Source organism: Zalophus californianus, chromosome 1 (genome assembly GCF_009762305.2).
Source record: "Zalophus californianus isolate mZalCal1 chromosome 1, mZalCal1.pri.v2, whole genome shotgun sequence".
Taxonomy (NCBI): Eukaryota; Metazoa; Chordata; class Mammalia; order Carnivora; family Otariidae; genus Zalophus; species Zalophus californianus.
Window position 1 is genome coordinate 44,859,355 of NC_045595.1, and position 20,800 is coordinate 44,880,154.

At 41.3% G+C, this 20,800-nt stretch overlaps 1 protein-coding gene across 2 annotated transcripts in view; it reads left to right on the forward strand.

The window, feature by feature from the left end:
* The window catches only part of CNTN4 (contactin 4), a 987,359-nt gene that overhangs the window by 961,171 nt on the left and 5,388 nt on the right, over positions 1-20,800 (forward strand). For both annotated transcript variants that reach the window (XM_027586928.2, XM_027586926.2), the window contains exons 16-23: positions 4,292-4,412; positions 8,014-8,172; positions 11,122-11,271; positions 12,793-12,863; positions 13,917-14,151; positions 14,637-14,749; positions 15,298-15,484; positions 15,915-16,027. In XM_027586928.2, coding sequence (XP_027442729.2) covers positions 4,292-4,412; positions 8,014-8,172; positions 11,122-11,271; positions 12,793-12,863; positions 13,917-14,151; positions 14,637-14,749; positions 15,298-15,484; positions 15,915-16,027 — 1,149 coding nt within the window. The remainder of the gene's footprint in view (positions 1-4,291; positions 4,413-8,013; positions 8,173-11,121; positions 11,272-12,792; positions 12,864-13,916; positions 14,152-14,636; positions 14,750-15,297; positions 15,485-15,914; positions 16,028-20,800) is intronic.

Consider the following 20,800-nt stretch of genomic DNA (forward strand, 5'->3'; position numbering starts at 1 on the left):
ACTTCAAATCCCTGGGGGCTCCTGGGTGGTGCCTGGGTGGCGCTTGGGTGGCTCAGTCGTTAAGCCCTGGGCTCAGGTCATGATCCCAGGACCCTGGGATGGAGCCCCGCATCCGGCTCCCAGCTCAGCGGGAGGCCTGCTTCTCCCTCTCCCACTCCGCCTGCTTGTGTTCCCTTTCTCGCTGTGTCTCTGTCAAATAAATAAATAAAATCTTAAAAAAAAAAAAAACTTCAAATCCCTGGCTCTGTGCTCCACACAATACCATATATCATAGCACATGATTAAGAAAATATCTTAAGGACAATTTACTCATGTGGTTATAGGCTGCTGATTAAACTCTGCTTGGCTCTTATAGAAGTCTCATTGTGACATTAGGGCTCTCTTTCTTGAACCTGAAAGTCTGATCAGGGTATTTATTATCTCCAGGTAATTTTGAATTCAAATGTTTGAATTTTCATAATGCCTTCCTTTCCATAAAAATACATATTACCATGGAATACACACCAAGATGAGGTTAAATCTGGAAACTATCTGTATCTATCACAATTGTTCTTAAAAAAATTTTTTTTACCCTGATACTGCCGTGCATTCCCATTAGTAATAAAGATTCACTCTGGCTGCCATGCTCATGGAGGGGTCCAACCAAAAGACAGAAGAAAATAAAAATAAGGCTATTACTTAAAAAAAGCCCTCCCCATTCCTCTGCCATAGGAATCTAATTTGCCCTCTTCATTTTGCCTCCCCTCCCCTTATGTTGAGAATAAGTGGGCTAAAGCTTATAAAATTATCTGTATGATATGTTGAGGGCCTGTTTTCCACTCAACTATAATACTAGTTCTGTTAATTACATTCTTGCCGCCTTTCTCAAATGATGTCTCTCACGGAACACCAAGAATGATCTGAACATTTTCTCAATTTTTCCAAAGATCATATATAACCGGTAATATTTTAGATACATAGGAGAGAAGTTAGTTTATTACATCAGTGGATGCCTTGGGTCACAAGGGATTCACTCTTGAAATCCTGGTTGAGAAAGCCTGGATGAAATTACCAATATTAAGCATTCTGGACTTCTTTGATATGATTCAGCTTAATAACCAAGTGGGAGAGATATTAATTTCACAAGGGCATTGAAGATATTAAATACCTTCAGGTCTAGAAAAGTGCATAACCTAATGCCTTCCACAAAAGTAGTACCTGACAAATTTTAATAGTTGTACTAATTGAAGGAAGAATAACATTGATTTTAATAACAGGAAAGTATAAATTGAGAAAACCTTCATAGATTAAGCAGAATATTAGTTTTCATGCTAAGACCAATGTCTTGGCCAGGAGAGATATTAAAAATATTATCTCCCAGAATGGCACAGGCACCAACCAATTAGAACAGCTGCCTGACCGATCAAAATAGATGCCCTATCAGTCAGACAGATGTGGATTTTATGCTGGACTGGCTGCATACCAGCCAGGGCTGAGGCACAGGTGGGGACACCCCTAATGGAGTCAAGCACTAATGACCACCTTTTGTAGAGAGCTCTGTCTGTGGAATCACAGTCATTAGCCTCTCATATGGGAAAAGCTTGTCTTTCTGTGAAACTCTTGCTAACACCCATAAGTTATTGCTAAGTGCAAAATTCAGGACAGCACTACAAATTGTGAGAAATCAGTGTATTAGCCCCCAGGATCTTTAATGTCTATAGAGGTAGAACTTGACAGCAGAAGAGGGAAGGAAGCAATGCTGCAAGCCATTTCAGTTTCTACTTCCTGGGTCATCGTGGTGGAAGGGATGCTTGGTAGAGCCAACCTGTTGCAGTTTTCGGAAAAGCTGTTATTTCCTTGTCCTTTGATGGCCTCCAAGTGCTCTGTCAGGAACAGAACAGACCACAACAAGAAAAAATAAGCTGGTACTGTTTTGTTCACTTTGGTAGGAACATGAATGTAGATGTCAGTAAACTGTTTCATCTGGATGACTTCAAAGGAAAAAAGAAAGTTAATTGTGGTCTCCTTCTGTGAGACTCTTACCTCAATCCTAACTTTATTTTTTTTCTTTGTTTCAGTTTTACTTTAAAAACACAAATCTGATCCAAATCTGTAAATAAAGACAGCACAATTCTGTTAATACATTGTTGTACTCTGAAATTTCCAGGCTACAGCTAGTTTATTCTGACTTTAATCCCTTGGTGAATGAAATGGATAATTGACATAGTATACCCATTTCTTTAAAACAAATACAGCTTTGGGTGCCTGGGTGGCTCAGCTGGTTAAGCGACTGCCTTCTGCTCAGGTCATGATCCTGGAGTCCTGGGATCGAGTCCCGCATTGGGCTCCCTGCTCGGCGAGGAGCCTGCTTCTCCCTCTGACCCTCTCCCCTCTCATGTACTCTCTCTCTCTCATTCTTGCTCTCAAATAAATAAATCTTAAAAAATAAAAAATAAAACAAATACGGCTTTCCACCTTCCCTGCACATACCTCCTCGTGAGGCATATTTTTTTGTTTAAACCTATACTCAAGAGTCCTAACCACATGAATGTCTTAGGTAAAGAAGTATTAATTATGATGGTGATGATGATGATGATGATGCTTTATATTTGCAAAATGCCTAATCATTTATCAAGCACTTTCATGTCTATCAGCTCTTTAATCCTCACAGAAAGCCTGCAGAATAGGGTAGCAATTATTATCCTATTTTACTGAGCAATTATAAGACTTGATTAGTAAATAGAATCTGAATGAGAACCCAAGTGTTATAAATAAAACAGCTTCCTGGTAAAAATAAATAAATAAATAAAAATCACAGCTCTCCTTGAGTTAGATTTAATATTTTTGACCTGATACTTGTGGTCATCAATAATACCAATTTAAATTAACTCTGTGCTTCCCAGTTTTCAGGATTTCACATACACATACAGTCTCATTTGATTCTCACAACCTCACCCAGTGGGCAATGCATCCTTCTTTCACAGGTCAGTTAACTAAGACCCAGAGACTTACATGAAATCTCACAGCAGGGATCAGCCCAAGACAACTGAGTACCTAAACATCAGCTCTCCCTTCCCTGAATGCTTGAGCCTCTCTTCTAAACTTATTTACAACTATTGGCAGTTCCAGGTTTTCCATTGTCCCGGATGGATTTGTGATATATTGCTCTAAAACAAAGGGAATTAAGTACACATTAAATTAGATTGAGAATAAGGTCTTTCCAGATGGTAGAATGGCCTGACTTTGTGGGTTCACATCCTGGCTCTGCCATTTATCAGCTAAGTGATTTTTAGGCAAGTCATGTAACCTCTTTGTGCTTAGTTTCTTCACCTGTAAAGTAAGGATAACAGGAGCACTTACCTTATAGAACATGTAAGTATTTAGCTTTAATATATGACTCCCATATTTAAATACTGTAAGCATTATCCAACATTATTGTCATTTGGAAGAATAGCAACAGGGCCAAAATAACCTGTGTTATCTTGTCATCCGTTGTGGGGTTTGAAGTAAGCATAGCTTCCTGAACCTGACCTCTAGGGAGCACTCATAAGGTAAGCCACCTGTTCCCCAAGCTTTTGATGAACAGAGCTGTGAAACGAAACTCGAAGGTGTAGCCATGTTCTTTAGTTGTGATAACCTGTAGAGGCATCGTCTCATATTTATTAAAAGTACCATGCTGGTGAACATGTAGGAATTGTTCTAGGGCACATAGAATTCCATACTGGAATGTAATCAGTCCCATGCATCTGCTAATCAAACTTGCATTTGGCATTTCAAAAAACAAATTAGCAGCACTCCACACTAGGTGATGCTAGATTTCCTTGGAGAGTGTGGTCCTCATACTCTATTAATTCAAACCTGGGAGCAATCAAAATGCTGGCTGTAAGACAGAGTTGTGCAGGAAAATGCAGATGCCTCCAAATGTGGGCCTGCCTCCCCTTTCCAAATATGGAGTTCCAAAGTATTGGAATGCCAGTGAAGGCTGCAGGTTGAGGGCATATCTGAAAAAACCCACAGGACTAGATCAAGAGCCACCTTAAGTAAGTTTAAGTGCTTCCAACATGGGTGGCAACCTGCTCTGGAGACCCAGAGAAGCCAGACACCCGAGGTCTTGTCCAAGGTGTGTTCTGAAAGTGTTGGTGTTCTTATCTCCCAGGCTGGCTCACATATTTTTCATAGGCCATGGCTTGCATCACTAATGTTTTCATCAGCCAGTGTAAAATAAATCCATTAGTCACAGTGTCCTTCATGTGATAATGATATTTAGAGCTCATTAAAAAGTAATTGTAACCACTTTCCCCTACTTTATCAGCAGGATTCAGCTGGTGATTTGATGATCCGAAACATCCAGCTGAAGCATGCTGGGAAATATGTCTGCATGGTCCAAACAAGTGTAGACAAGCTCTCTGCTGCTGCAGACCTGATTGTAAGAGGTATGGGAGTGTTGGGTTCTGTTCTTGGAATACTTTTGTGATATCTACTCCTGCACAGATTTCTAAAAACCTCTCCGGCTTAGAATTATGGGGGAAAGTCAGATAGAAGCTAAACATTGTGAACAGTGGTTAACAGCCCACAGAAGTTCTGTGTGTATCTCTTTCTCCGGTCCGGGGGGAGGAGGGGATCCCCAGAAAGTGCAGAGCAAATCCAGTTTCTCCGTACTGAAAATAACTCCTGTGAGTGCCCTGAGTGCCCCGATGTATGGCTGTTGCGGTTGATAGGACCTTCTAGAATAATTTTGGATTAACAAAAGTAAGTAGTTTACAGAAGGATCAAACCGCACCTTTTGATGTTTTATCTGGGCTAAGCCAAATTAGTGATTTAGGGCACTGATAGAACCATGGCTTCAGAAAAATCACCAGTTTTTCCCAGTTCCCTTTTTTCCCCTAAAGTTAATAGTTCTCTCCAGTTCTTAAAATACGGCTTTAGAAGGAAACCACTTCCTGCCTGCCTGGGATATAGTAAATCAGCCTACAAACTGACATTTGTGAGGTTTTCTTGAGTCCTACCAACATGGCCTAGCTTCAACCTAATGGCCCCAAAGGCCCTGGCTGAGCCCCATGGAACCAGTTTATAAAGCAACAGTAAATGGAGTTTTAACAAATATTTTTATATTGAAATTAAAATTTGGGGGAACCAGTGGATGTACCAGAATCAAATGGACTCATGCTCGGGACTTTTCTAAAGTGTTGAAAGTGAAGCCAAATCAGAACATCCAAATAATCTCTTGGCTAGCACCTCCTTCCTCTGAACCCTAACCATTGGTGGTTCGGAATCTTCGGCCTGCAGAACCTTGAGTGCAAGAACACGAAACTCCAGCGGAAATCAGGTGTGGAGACAGGGTAAATCTGAGTTCAGGGAGAACAAGGATTATTGGAAGCAGCTGACATGTTGCCGTAACCTCTAGGCAGAACCTGAGGGGGGAGATGTGTGGGAGTTAGCAACTTAAACTCATTGTCAGAAGAGGTTAAAGAAAAATAGCTTTTCCATCCCTGTCTGCTTTCGTTCCTCTTTAAATTGCCTACAGAAACCTTTCAGTAACACTACAAGTAAGAGCCAGATAAGAGAAAAAACTTTCAACCTGGGTCGAGCTACCCATTGAATAACTTATGGAAACGTGTTTATTTCCATTTTAAAATACATGAGTGCTGGTCTGCTCTCCCCCTGGGGACAAAAGAAATCTGCTGCCGAAAATTTATCCTCTATTTAATTAGGATAATGTTCAGATCAGCAGTTTAAACACCAATAAATTAGACTAATAAATATTTAAATCAGTAATACTTGAAGTTCTTAAATGATATTGTATACTTCATTTCACAGAAAATAACATTAAATACCAAGAGGAATTTGCAAACTCAGTCTAAAAGAAAATCTAGTCTAATCAGTTAATAAGGCCAATAAATTAATATGCCATTTTAAACCATAATATTTCGTTTTATTTCCTCTAGCTCTGCCCTTGCAGCTTTTTCTGTACATTACAGAGAGGATGCAGAAATGCATTTCACTGCCCTATGAGAGATTTTTGTATCTAAAACTGGTAAAGCTTTGAGTCTTGGCTCCAGCCCCCTTGATTCTCTGATACCTACTTTATTTAGTTTATAGCCTGCTATGGGCAGGTAGAAAGGCCCTTCTTCACTGGGAGAGAAGCTGAGGCACTGGTCTCACACCAACGTTCCCTCTTCTGTTGCCTCGACCAAAACATCTGTGAGCCCCTAACCATGTGAACATTTTGTTCAGAGGCTAAACATTGGTTCATTTTCTCATTTTGAAAGAGGGACCCAACTTCCCCAACACAAAGTTGGCAAACGTTCTGTGAGGTCCTATCTACACTACACACTGCTGTGGTCATTGGCAGGAGCATACAGAGCAAACAAAGTTATGAAAGTACCATTTTACTGCCAGTGGCCAAATTCATACCACCCCTTCATTTTCCTTTACTCGGCTGCCCACAGCAGGCTCAGATAATTTCTATCAACTTAGTTCCTTGAGGAGTTTGGAGAGGAACACTTTTCTACTTATAGTACTTTGATTTTAAAGGCCATCAAAAAAGAGCATCCATTAAAATGGGGATTGGGGGTGGGAATCTAGGATGAGAAAGCTAGTAAGAAAAAAGATGATGATGCAGTCATCTGGACTTTATCTGGTTAATCAGGGTTGCAAAGACCAAAGTTTGCCTCAGCTCTATCCAGGTGGCATTAGACTGGCATGCTGAAATGTCATCATGTAAAATTAATCAGTTTCATTGCACAGATTTCCAGACCTTTCATTCAGGAGTAGGAGGGAGAAGATAAATTTAGTTTCACCTGTGGGTCTATAAAAATGATTTTTAAAGAAGGAAAGAGAAATTTAGGGCATCCTATGAAGGGTACAGGAGTGAATCTCAGAACAAAGTCTTACTTCAGGAAATTACATTTAACTTCACACCACTCCGCTAGGCATCTTTCTTCCCTGCCCAGTGACATGGCCCAGCAGTGCATGGCACTTCACTTGACTGCTATATGGGGCTGAGCAAAGCCCTCCCAGGAATATCTTCTTATTCCTCTCTCTGGGACATGAGGATTATCATCATGTCTCCCTCACAATCACCTTCCCTCCTGAGGTGGTCAGTTATATCTTGCTACAAATGCATTTAACTGCCTGGTAAGAGATTTTCCTGTTGGAATCTAAGACACCTCTGGAGCTTTGCTTGGGTTGATACTTTGTGTTTGTTTGCCTACTGCTTTCCATCCTCTGTTTATTTATGATTTCCAAGCCTTCATTTAAAACTGATTTCCTCTCATTTCTGTGGTTTAAATACATGGCCAGAAACAGTGAACATCAGGAAGATAAATGGAAAAATACAGGTATGACTTTCAGAAACTGCAAATGAGGGCCTTTAGACTCCAACCCAGTTCTGAAGTTGTACTGAGGAAGCCACAATCTTGTGACTCTTGAGCACTGGCCATTTTCAGAGGTTCCCTTGCATACAAGTGTGTGTTTGCATATGACGTGGGGCAAGGGTGGGGTCAGTAATTACAGTGCAGTGGGAATGTATGGAGCAGCATTGTGACCATTAAAGTTCCAAAGCCAGTTCTGCTCAAATCCACATTCTCAGTGCTAGAAATGACCATTTCCAAAAGACTGTCATCTTCATTTATCACTACTCTATCCACAGATAACACTGCCTGGCCCATACCAGAAACCTGTAAATATATGATAAATGAATTAATGAATTTGAGCTTTTGTGGCATCCCACTCTTCTCTCCTAGCATTTGAAACCAGTATTCTATTTTGATTCTTTGTTTACCTATTATTTTTTTCTGATTATATAGTGAGCCCCTAGAAAGAAGGGTCTGTGTCTCGTTCATCTCTGTAGTTTCAGAACCTAGAAGAATGTTGGGCACCCAATAGGCATTCAAAAAGGAATTGACAAGTAACGAATCTGTAAGTGGGTGAATCAATAGTTGAATGGATCAGCATGGCATTCAATTTTACACAATCACTTGCTTGGACATGTGAATGCACTGTTCCACTTCTGAGGGTCTTGCTCTTTCACAGGTCCCCCAGGACCCCCAGAGGCTGTGACCATAGATGAAATTACAGATACCACCGCTCAGCTCTCCTGGAGACCTGGACCTGACAACCACAGCCCCATCACCATGTATGTCATTCAAGCCAGGACTCCGTTCTCCGTGGGCTGGCAAGCAGTCAATACAGGTACCATATTGGATGCCTGGTGCTAGTGTCTCACAGAGGCTTCGAAGACTCAGCACAATGGACAAAGCACTGTGGCAGAAGCCAAGGGCCATCTAGGTTCTTATTCAGACACAGCTATGAATGATACATTATGGCAGTATTTCCTAAACCTCAGTCAATGGTACTATCATTTATTTAATATTTTTCTTTATATCAACTCACATTTGTTTGCTTTTGAACTTGTCCTAAGCAATAATGTCTATGAAATGCTAGGTCTGTATGTTGGTTATATTTTTTCTTAACATACATATTAAAATATATTAGTTGTAAAAATAAAATGCATCAATCTGCATATTACCTAAAATTATCTGTGTACTACTGATGATACACTTTGAGAAGCAGTGGATTATGCCAGTCTACATAGTCTCTGTAAAGTTTATATACAGCTCTCAAGAAACCAGTAACTAAGGACTGCCTAGAGCCTCTTGACTTGCTATCTATTTTTTTTTTTTTAGATGGCTAAATTTGGACATGAAGAGGCATGAGATTTTGTTCTACTAAAAACTATGTGGGCGCCTGGGTGGCTCAGTTGGCTGAGCGACTGCCTTCGGCTCAGGTCATGATCCTGGAGTCCCGGGATCAAGTCCCACATCGGACTCCCTGCTCAGCGGGGAGTCTGCTTCTCCCTCTGACCCTCCCCCCCTCATGCTCTCTCTCTCTCTCATTCTCTCTCTCAAGTAAATAAATAAAATCTTTAAAAAAAAATTAAAAAAAACTATGTGAGTTGGCCATACCATCCCTGCCCCTCCAAATTGACTCTTGTTACTTTATCTAGGTTTCATTTGAGGAGGAATGGACAAACAAGTAGTTATTGCAAGCAAAATACACATTCCTCTAGTCCCCAAGGGTTGGCTGTGTGGTCTTGATGTTTTGAGGTAGAAATGCATGGAGTGATAGGCCTAGTTCTATGCAATTCAGATGAATCATATTGATTTTAACAACCTCAATTTTTTTTCACATCAGCTTATCCAACCTCAGAAATGGGTTTCTGTGTTTCCAGCTCAATCTCTGACTTTCTTCTCAGTCACAGGAGTGCTTAGGAAGGAAAGATAGAAAAAATCTGGAAGCTGGGGAATCATGCTAGCCCTGACTCTGCTGCTCAGCAGATCGCTATACAACTGCATCTTCCTCTTCTGTTAAATGGGCATGATAAGAATTGTTTATGACCCAAAAGAGAAACAACTGTGAAACATTTTTAAGAACAGGAAGTACTACAGAAACATAATGAAGAAAAGACAGAGGATGAAGATGCTACTGCTGATAATAATGATGGTTAAAAAAAACAACACTAGAATTTACTGAGCCCTTGCTATGTGCTATATGCTCTGCTAAATGCTTTTTTTTTTATTCCTCAACAGTGTTGTGAATAGATACTGTTATTAGCCTCATTGTATGGTAGGGAAACCAAGGCATGGAAAGGTTAAGAGACTTGCGCAAGGTCATTGGGCTACTAAGTGTGGGTTCAAGTTTAGAATCCGGATGGTCTGACCCCAAAGCCCACACTCCTTACCTTTGGAGGCTATGACTGTGTTAGTGTGGCCTCAGGAGGCTGGCAGCCACTGAATCCCAGTCACCGGTCTGATGGCCTCAGTTTCGTCACAGGGGACCTTCCTTTGAGTCTTCTGGGCCACATGGGAAATCTAATTATTTTATTTTATTTTATTATTTTTTATTTATTTATTTATTTATTTATTTATTTATTTATTTATTTATTTATTTATTTATTTATTTTAGTGAGCTCTACACCCACTGTGGGGCTCACATTCACAATCCCAAGATCAAGAGTTGCATGCTGTACTGACTGAGCCAGCCGGGCACCCCTCACATGGGAAATCTTTATGATAACCCATTTAAAGCTCAAAAAATCTATAAAATGAAGACAGTAATTTTACTTTACTCATAGAATAGTTGTAAAAAGTAAACAGTGTGCCCAATACTGTGCAGTAAATGCTGAAACATGTAGTAGGTGATAGTAATAATGATTACAGTCAAGTGCTTTGGGGCCTTGAGCATGGAGACAATGTCCATAGCTTGTTGGTTCATGGCATCAAACAGTGGGCCATGTCCTCTTGGGATGAGCCCTTCTCCAAATACTGCTGGGTGAATACTGTCAAATTCTACCTCTCTGATTACCTTTTTTGTATTCTTCATGGACTTTTCTTTTATGTTTACAGATTCTTTCTTGAGATATGTTAATACAGTTCCTGTCAGTGGTATTAGAGATTTGTAATATTGTTAACTTCATTATTATGATAAGTTATAGAGCTTGGACCATGCAGTCACAGGTGAAAATCCAGTGCAATCTTGGGTCAGTAACTTAATCTTTATAAGGCACATTTTCCTCATCTATAAAAATGAAGACAGTAATTTTACTTTACTCATAGAATAGTTGTAAAAAGTAAACAGTGTGCCCAATACTGTGCAGTAAATCCTGAAAAATGTATTAGGTGAGGGTGCCTGGGTGGCTCAGTTGGTTAAGTGACTGCCTTCGGCTCGGGTCATGATCCTGGAGTCCCGGGATCGAGTCCCATATCGGGCTCCCTGCTCGGCAGGGAGTCTGCTTCTCCCTCTGACCCTCTTCCCTCTCGTGCTCTCTATCTCTCATTCTCTCTCTCTCAAATAAATAAATAAAATCTTTAAAAAAAAATGTATTAGGTGATAGTAATAATGATTACAGTCAAGTGCTTTGGGTCCTTGAAGACCGTAATGTCATCTGCTGGTATCTGATTTGAACTTGTTAGTTTAGCAAAAGAGAATTCTGGGATTACTTCCCTGTAACAGCTGTTGTACAACTCATCTCAGACCAGCTACAATGCCCTGCACACAGTAATGATGATGATGATGGATGGAAGCTCCTATCTGCTTAACGTGGAATCCTATAAAACGTCCCCACCTTTCGATGTCTTTCAGTTCCAGAACTCATTGATGGGAAGACATTCACAGCGACTGTCGTGGGTTTGAACCCTTGGGTCGAGTATGAATTCCGCACCGTTGCCGCCAATGTGATTGGGATCGGGGAGCCCAGCCGGCCCTCAGAGAAGCGCAGGACAGAAGAGGCTCGTGAGTAGCAGCCAGGACACAGAGAGTTTGTGCCAGTGGCTATGATCTCTTAGGAAAAGGCTTTGAATTCTTCCTGCTCTTCAGCCCTAATGAGGCTCTGTATTAGCACCCCCTTCCCTTGAATGATTATGATGATCAGAAACTGGGCCAGTAGATGCTCAGCTTACTGAGTTTCAATCAAGAGTTAAGTTCTCACTTTTCACCGGGTCTCCTTGTACAGGGAGAGACACCCTGTGCTTAGTTCTTCAGAACGCCAACTCTTTCTTCATTGGCTCATTTGTCACCAAGATTCTTCAACCAGGAATTATTTTTTTTTAAATACACACCCACATTTCAAATGAAATCAACACATAGAAATCACTAGTTGCAAAGAATAAGTTCTTCAGAAATATTCAGTAAGATTTTCTTAGAGTATCAGCCATTCCCAGAAGCTAAGATTTGGAGCATCCTGCCAATTCATACAAGCCCAGTCAGCAATTTAGTATGACCCTCTGTGTTCACAGCCTGAATGAGCACAGGGCGAGAATAACGTGCATCTGCATCAGTTGTATATTTCCTTCTCTCTTGAGAAGTAGGAGGCCTACGTGTGGGTCTTTGTAGAGTCCTCAACTGTGATAAGGCCAAATGTTTGTTAAAGGTTTCTAAGCAAATGGGAATTCTGAGCCTACTCTTTGGACAGAAATCCATCTAGATCTATTTCATTGGCTTTCACTGAGGGAACACACCCAGTCACCAATTTTTAAATTCTGTCTGGAGTCTATTGCTTATATGATGATAACTAGTTAATCCCCATACTCTCTTTTCCCCCTCCAAAACTATCATTGAATTGATGACTCTCAGCAGTCCTGAGGAGGAAGCTAGCATAATTTCCCCTCTTTTACAGAGAAAACTGGGGATGAAAGAGGTTAAGCACAGTGAGCCAGGGGTCAACCTATGTCCACCACTTCCTTCAGCACCCAGCTCAAAACTCACCTTCCTCCGAGAAGCCATTAGCCCAACCCTACTCTGAGCAGCCTGCTACTTCAGATCACCGCTGCACTTCATTCTGTCTGCACCGTATTGTTGTTTATTGTCAACATGCCTCTGTAATTGTTCTGCATGTGCTCTCTACCTCCAAAAAGATTGTAAGCTCTGCATGGGCTGAGTGTGTATTGTCTGTCTTTTATGTACTACCGCATGGTTAATAAACATCTCTCCAAGCATTAGAACCAGCACCTCAGTCCTTTCAAACCACTGAACCTCGGCCTCTAGGGATGGAGCTGAACTCATTTGGTGAGACTTGTCACATACCTTGTGTACCTTGTTGAATGGGAAACAGGTAACTAATAGCAATTTCCTTGGTACGTTTCACTTCTTTAAGCTAACGCTTTGGGCTGCCTGACCACACTGCTTCTGATCTCAAAAGACAAAGATATGTTTATCAGGGTATTTGTTTAAAGTGAGTCACTTCAGCCAGGTGACCTTCCTGCCCCTCATTTGCTTTTACCACCTGACATGACTTGTTTTTTGTTTCCTGCACAGTCCCTGAAGTCACCCCAGCTAACGTCAGTGGTGGTGGAGGCAGCAAATCTGAACTGGTTATAACCTGGGAGGTAAATGAATCATGGAACAAAAGGAACGTATGGTAGTCTAGGCTATTTTATTTTTTTCCTCTGTGTTAAACAACTCTGAGAAGTCTTCTCCTGTGTTTTTAAGAGCTAAAATTCAGTGGAGTGCAAACACTCCCTCTCACCTAGCTGATGGGTAGCAGGAAAAGATGGTGCTTGCCCATCCATCGTTGAATTAAGTATTAATTGGATTCATCACAGAAAAAACAATCATGAAATGGAAGGCAACACAAGAAAAAAAAAAAAATATATATATATATACATATATCCGTGAAGGCTGGTTCAAAGAAAACCAGTTTTCCTTTCTTCCTGAATTGATGCATAGCCAATTGATTTAAAACCTCTGCCAGCAATAGATTTGGTGTACCAGCACAATTTCCTAGCAATTGGCTTTGCTTCTGGAGCCCTCTTCTATGAGGTATTTTTAAAACAACTTGGAGGTAGGTTAGTCACCAATTTATTAAAAATTGATTTTGAGAGAGGAGATTGGAGTTTTAGAAAGGGTTCTTAATGTTTTTGAAAGATTCTAGACAATAGTCCCCAAAGTTAAAATCCTTCATTTAACTAAAGCCCCAGCAGTAAAAGAAATTACTCACCTCCTCCAGCTTAACTCCTCAGTTCTGAGGGGGAAGATCTTGCCTGAGCCAAGATGAGATCTTCAATGAGATCCTTTGTCTGTTTGGCACTGGAGGAAGACTCATATTGGATGGTACATGTTGCATTGTTGGAGCCTAGGTCACCTATCCACTGAATTTCCTAGTCATTTCTAAGAACTTCAGAGCTGGGTCTCGCCCATCAAGAAGCTCGGCTCTCCTCTGCGGGTTCTCACTGGGGTTTGTTTGTTTGTTTGTTTAACCCTACTTCAGCACTTCATCCATGCTAAGGTAGACTGATGGCAAGCCCCAAACCTAAGTCTCTTGACAAAATCCAAAGTAAGATATGTGTGGAAGAATGTTGGAAGATAGGGTGAAATAAAACAATTTTAGCATTTGAAGCAAACTGCTGTGATTTCTGAAGACTACCTCCCTTCTTTCCCAGACGGTCCCCGAGGAATTACAGAATGGCAGAGGCTTTGGCTATGTGGTGGCCTTCCGGCCCTATGGCAAAATGATCTGGATGTTGACAGTGCTGGCATCAGCCGATGCCTCCAGATATGTGTTCAGGAATGAAAGCGTGCGCCCCTTCTCTCCCTTTGAGGTTAAAGTGGGCGTCTTCAACAATAAAGGAGAAGGCCCTTTCAGTCCCACCACAGTAGTATATTCTGCAGAAGAAGGTATGATTTATGCTGCCGCTATATGTGTTATTTGTTCACTTCCGAGATGTTGTTGATTTTAGGACTGAATTGTCACCTAGCTCTCCTGAATCTTAGTCACGTCAGTTGGCTTTCCTTTGTTCTTATGCTCTTATTGTCATAATCCAATGACAAGGACTCTCACCTATGGCAAATGCTATTCAAGAAGGATATGTGTTAAAGGAATTGCTAGCTATGAAAACCTGATGCTTAAATTTAAGCAGTCCTGGATTACTTCCCTTCCACCTACCCCCCAATTTAGAAGCCGAAGACTTTGTCTTTACCATCTAAATCACCACTCCCTTCCAGCTATTAATCATGGCTCCTCTGTAAAATGATGGTTAGGGTCATAATCACCAAGGGCTGTTATACAACCATGAGTTATTTATTCCTTGTAATGCCAGTATCTCAGAAGCCTATCCTGATGAGGCTGATAGAGTAATTACTTTTTCCACACTCAACTGTAGAACCCACCAAACCACCAGCCAGCATCTTTGCCAGAAGTCTGTCTGCCACAGACATTGAAGTTTTCTGGGCCTCCCCCATGGAGAAGAATAGAGGACGGATACAAGGCTATGAGGTAAGCAAGAGATAGGTACATTGGTACACCCCTCACTGAGACCTTCCAAACACATTCTATTGAGAAAAAGACTCAGATTCCCATTTAGAGGAGTTTGTTTCAGAGAACGATGGCTTCTAGTAGACATTAGTTGAAGCATTAACATTCCACTATGAGATCACCCTTTCTCTGGTACACTGGAGAAATCTTTTTCAAAATACATGTGGGTCTAAGCATTTATGAGAGGGTTGGCGAAATGAGCTTTGACTTTTGACACACGCAGTATCACTTGGGCTCAAAATAAATGTGGGGGACAAGTGAGAAATAGCCAACAATGGTTGCGCCCATTTTCCATCTCACTATGAAGCTAAGAACAAAAAAGGGGGCCCTTCCTATTGCAGATAAGTTCTCAGAGCATACCAAGCCCTTGGCTCTGAAAGTTCTGCTTATGAGTTGGTATAAAAAATTAATTCCATCTTAAGAATCATCATTTTTAAAAAAATCAGCTGATGGCATTGGAAATATCCCCAAAAGGTATGATTTCCAAGGTCTTCCCTTTATTTTCTCAGGTTAAATACTGGAGACATGATGACAAGGAAGAAAATGCTAGAAAAATACGAACAATTGGAAATCAGACATCAACAAAAATCACCAATTTGAAAGGCAGTGTGCTGTATCATTTAGCTGTCAAGGCATATAATACTGCGGGGACAGGCCCGTCCAGTGCAACGGTCAATGTGACAACCAGAAAGCCACGTGAGAACATCTTTGCTCAGAAATATTTTAGGGATTCATCAGACATGTCCCCAGTTCATTCCCCATCCCCACCTCCCAATGATCATTTGCATACTAACTGGTATCATTATGTGGATTCAAATTTACCTTAGCATTTTAACTGAACCTTTCCGAATACCATGCAAAATTCATTGCTCCGGAGGACAGAAAGATAAATGTTTTTCTCCTCACTGGGAAGGGTACTTCTTTTAGATATAAATGTTAGGCGACCAACTGAATCTTTTTCCATTTGCAATGCTGTATCTCGTCAGATTTTAGTGACCTTGAAGACACATATTAGTGCAATAGCCCATTAAATTGCCTCCACTCTTGAATTCTAGTAAGGAGATATTCCTCAGAATCCATTGAGACTTAATAATCTGTGACTTCGTATATCTTAATTTTTTTATAGCACCAAGTCAACCCCCCGGAAACATCATATGGAATTCATCGGACTCCAAAATTATCCTGAATTGGGATCAAGTGAAGGCCCTAGATAATGAGTCGGAAGTAAAAGGATACAAAGTGGGTAATTTCTTTTTTGCAGAGGCCCCTAATCCTGATGTTAGTAAGAACAGTCTCTTCTCAGGAAATCATATGAACTATATTCTCACTTTCCCTGATGATGTCCCACAGCCCCTCTAGGCATCTCTGTCCCCAGAGTGATTTGCTCTGAGTTTTATAAATGGTCCATGGCAACAAGCCAGCTGTAGAAAATTGCCTAAACTTTAGAATCAGAGTCAATCAGAAATGGTTGAAGACCCTGTGGACGTGTCTTCAAAAACTCATGAAGACCCACACTTGTAATCTCTCCTGTCAGCTTTGTTTTGTGCTTTTCCTGATTGTCTTTTTTTTTTAATCAACACTATTATGAATGGTTAAACATTTTTGTTCATGTTCCTAGAGTTAGAGAGATTTATATAGAGAAAAGGAAGCAAGGAATTTGTAGAAAATTCACTGACCTATTCCCAGAGTGTTAACCTGACTTGAAAGAGCTAGAAAAGAAAATGTGAATAGCCTTGGTACCACAAGTAAAAGCAGTTGGTATTATCTTGTTTTGTTTTACTTTTAAGCAACATTCGAGACAGTGCAATGCAGGCCAAACAAAAGCAGTCTGTAGGCTCTGTTTTGTGGCATTTTTGCACAGAGATGTTGAGCTTAGCAGATAGGCAGTTTAACTACTTTAACTGGTCAGGAACTAGTTAAAGAGCATGGGAAAGTAGTTGATAAAACCAGAGCTGGAATTAGGAGTTGGTGGTTGGTGGTAGAACCTTGGGTATTATGATTAGAGAGAGATTCAGGAAAATGCTCCCTGTCATGGATTCCTTTTCTTTCATTTACATGGCACGGTGATTTGTATTGTACCAACGGAGAAACATTCCTGAAAAACTAATCTCCAGACCTTTTACTGGGCCCTTTTTTAAGAGCCCAGAGTCTTCTAGCATATAGCATAAAGAGATGGGAGACCCACATATCGGTCCTCTATTGACTATGTGACTAAGTAAATCACTTAACTGCTTGGGACTGCATTTTCTCTTTTATTAAAGGGGAAATTTTCCAGTATCTTCATAGTTCTCTGAACTTTTGCTCAGACATTTCAGTTGGGCCATGAAAAAGGGAGAAAGATAGACAACTCTCTGGGGAAAAAAATGTTCCAAGCACAGTGAATGGCACATGCAAAAGTCCTGAGGTGGGCACATGCCAATGTAAAACAACAGGAAGCATGAGAGACTGTGATGAATTAGAGATTTTCTCATTGTCCAGAAGGAGCCATGGCTTCTGAGCTCTTGCATATTGTTGCCAAACAGTGTGGATATATCTTCCAGTTTTTCAGTAAAACCCAACATTCTTTTCATGTATAACTTTTTGGACGGTTTTAAGTGTTGACATCTAACTCAAAATAAAATAAACCCTACAAGAGCCAAACAGTTAAAATATGCAGTCCAGATGTGACCCATGGGCTATCGGTCTTCTACCATCTAACCTCCTTGTTTTGCATTCATGAAGACAGAGACCGGAGAGGGGAAACAATTTTCCCACACAGATGGTGGCCAAACTAGGCTGAGTTAAGAATATAGGCTGTTGACCCAGACTGTCTGGGTTTGAATGTTAAATATACCCTTTACTGTTCATAGTACTCTGGGCAAATTGCATAATATCTTCAGGTCTCAGCGTCCTCATCTTTGAAATCAGAATGATAAGAGTGCCCACCTCAAGAGGTGATGGTCTTAGTACTTAGAACAAATAGTGTTCACTGGCCTCATTGAAGATATCAGGCAGATTCCTCCAAAGCCACAATGCAGTTCCCCAGGGTCAAAGAGCCCAGGCATCCCATAACATGGTAGAAGGTGGTGACAGAGCTCTCATTGCTTGTGAGGAGGACATCTCCAGGCACCGAGTCTATGTCTGTGTCAGTGAAGTGGGGAGAGGTTCCCTGCCAGGTTCTATAGATAGTGTTTTGAATCAAAGCACAGGTCAAAATAACACAATTAGGTGCTCTGCTACCAGTCACTGCCTCATCTTTCTCCCTGGTGTAGTGGTCTTGAAAGCCAGATCACTGTGATGGTTGTAGCCAAAGAGTGGGAACAGCCATAGAACATAACAAACACCCCTAAATGTTGTTTGTTGTAGTATACAAGGACATCCAATGAAGGACAAGGAGCAGAGAAAATGCAGTTTGAGGGAAAGTAGCTGAGAGCCCTATTGTTAACCTTGATGACGGGAATGTCTCAGTGATTTAAAATATCCCAGGACCATAGCTGTTCTGTAAGAACAGAAGCACAGAACTGTGCACTAAGGACCATCCCCAAAGGGTCACTGAAGTCCAAGGAAATCACACCTTTGGGAGGCTGTAACTTCACTTTCTTTTTGGGTACTGATGGTCTGGACACTTCATATATTGATCTACATCTGGTGAGAAAATCAGAGATCCAATGGCTCCATTTCAGCAACTCTTACTGATTCCCAAGGCAAAACTTGTCATCTTTGATAACTTAGGACAAATCTCCACTTTGATGTTTCACCCAGACATTGAAAAATGGACTACAACTGAAATAATTTCAGGTTGCTGACACTGTCTAATGTGATAAGAACAAAAATTAAACTTCTCTTACTTTTCATTAAAAAAAAAGAACTTACGACATTCAAACACAAAGTAAGCATTGAATCATGTTTGCTACTGTTATCATTACTCCCATGAATCCACTCTTTCTCCCTGTCTTCCACCCTGGATTATATGAAATGCAAGCACAGCCTTCAAATCAGTCAGCTGAACCAAGTGTTAGGTATAAATAAAGGTTTTACAGGCTTTTATTTAGGTTCCAATGCAGTCCCTAATATTACAAGACTGATAAGCCATGCTGATAACAGGGCTGTTTTTTCCTGGAAGTGTTTCTTTTGGATTTATATTTGAAACTGGTTAAATTTTCTGTGCTTTGGCAAGGACCAGAGGTAAATCAAAGAAGCAATTTATTCCTCAAAGCCAGATGTGCCCTTGCATCCCATCAGCCAGCCCATGTTCCTGAAGGGCCGTGATGAGACGCTTTGACACTCCTGAATGTGCATGAGGATTTATTTGAGCCTGATCATTAACGAGGGGATGCCGAGCTGGATACAACTGATGCACCGGAGAAGGAAGGGGGGCGCTTATGAATCTTTCCACCTTAAGGAAATTGTGTTTTCCACCTTGTATTAGAAAGATATAAATTAAGGTGATGAAATGCCAGGGAAAAAATGGGATCTATACCATTTTAAGGGAATTTTTTGAATTTTATGTGTGTGTGGTTTTTATTGCAGTAGTGGAGTGGCCTTATGTCTCTAACTTCAGCAGATCAGAATTTTGAAATGTGAGCTAATCTTAAGGGTCTCAAAGTGCTGTTCCTGGACCAGAGGCCATGGCATTATCTGAGAACTTGTTAAAAATGGAGATTTTCAGGTCCAACCTCAGACCTACTAAGTCAGAAACTCCAGGGTGGGGTCCAGTGATCTGTGTTTGAACAAGCCCTCCAGGAAGTTCTGATACACAGGTTAGATCCTTGATCTAATTCAGGATTTCCAGCCACATTAACATCATATCAACTCTTTTTTTAAGTACCGCAGCCTCAACCTCACCTCCGTGGAGTCTAACTCTGGAGTGGGGCCATAGCAGACTTTCTGAGCCTCCTCACTTTGGCCTGTTTGGGCTGGAGAACTCTCAGTGTAGGGACTGTCCTCTGCATTGTAGGATGTTTTGCAGCATCTCTGGCCCCCTACCCGGTAAACAGTAGCACCTGTTGTGACAACCAAAAATGTCTGTAGACATTGCCAAATGCCCTCCTGACCCGGGGAGAGGAGCAAAATTGCCCCTCCAGCCCCCCAACCCTCCACCCCCCTTGAGAAGCACTGGGCTCGGGTGTCAGTATTTTTTTACACATTCCCCAAGTTCTCCTGCCATACAGCCAGGACAGAGAACACTGATCACCCACCCCTCTGTTTCTCACTACCAGGAGAAACTGGCGGTATTGGAGGATCATGATTTAAGAGTAGGGGTTTAGGAGTTCTCACCTTGCCACTTACCAGCTCTGTGACCTCATCCAGCCTCTGTTTTCTGATCTGTGGCAAGAAATAATAATGCCTGTGTTGTCCAACGGTTGTGACGGTTCAACATGGCGATGTCGATAAGGTGCCTAGGTCACAGTCAACATCAGAAAGTATTTGCGGGACAGTTATCATCACAGTTGTTATATCCAAAAGGGAAGATGTGCTTGTCCAGGCTTTTAGATTTTGTTTCTGGTTGGAGTTGGTGGCAATCAGAGTAGGCAATTCCTGGCAGGGGGATGTGTTTTCAGGAGACCTAGTTGGGAACCTCATCAAATGAGCCGCCAACCCAGACTCCCATCCAGGGCAGGCCAAGAAGGGAAACACGAGTGGGACTATTGAAGCTATAGACAATTCTGGAGTGACGGTGATCGCCACAGAATATCCCCTATTTTCTACGTAGCTCAGAAAGGGATCCCAGGGAGAGGAAAAGGGGGTTTCTGCCCTTGCCTTGCCTTTCGCAGATCATCTCCCTGGGCTGAAATGTGCTTCCTCCAGAGGATTCATGATAATAGTAATAATGTATGATGCCTGCCTTGTGCTTCTCACCTTTGCCAGCGATGTTTGTTTATCTCTCATTCCCTTTAAGCCGTCATAAACACTGTGTCTTACAGCTTCCTTTGAGCCGAGTCCTTCACTTATACACAATCCTTATGCACCCTTGAGAACACCCCAGAAAGGTGGGTGTCATTGTTTCCTCATCCACAGATGAGGAAAATGAAG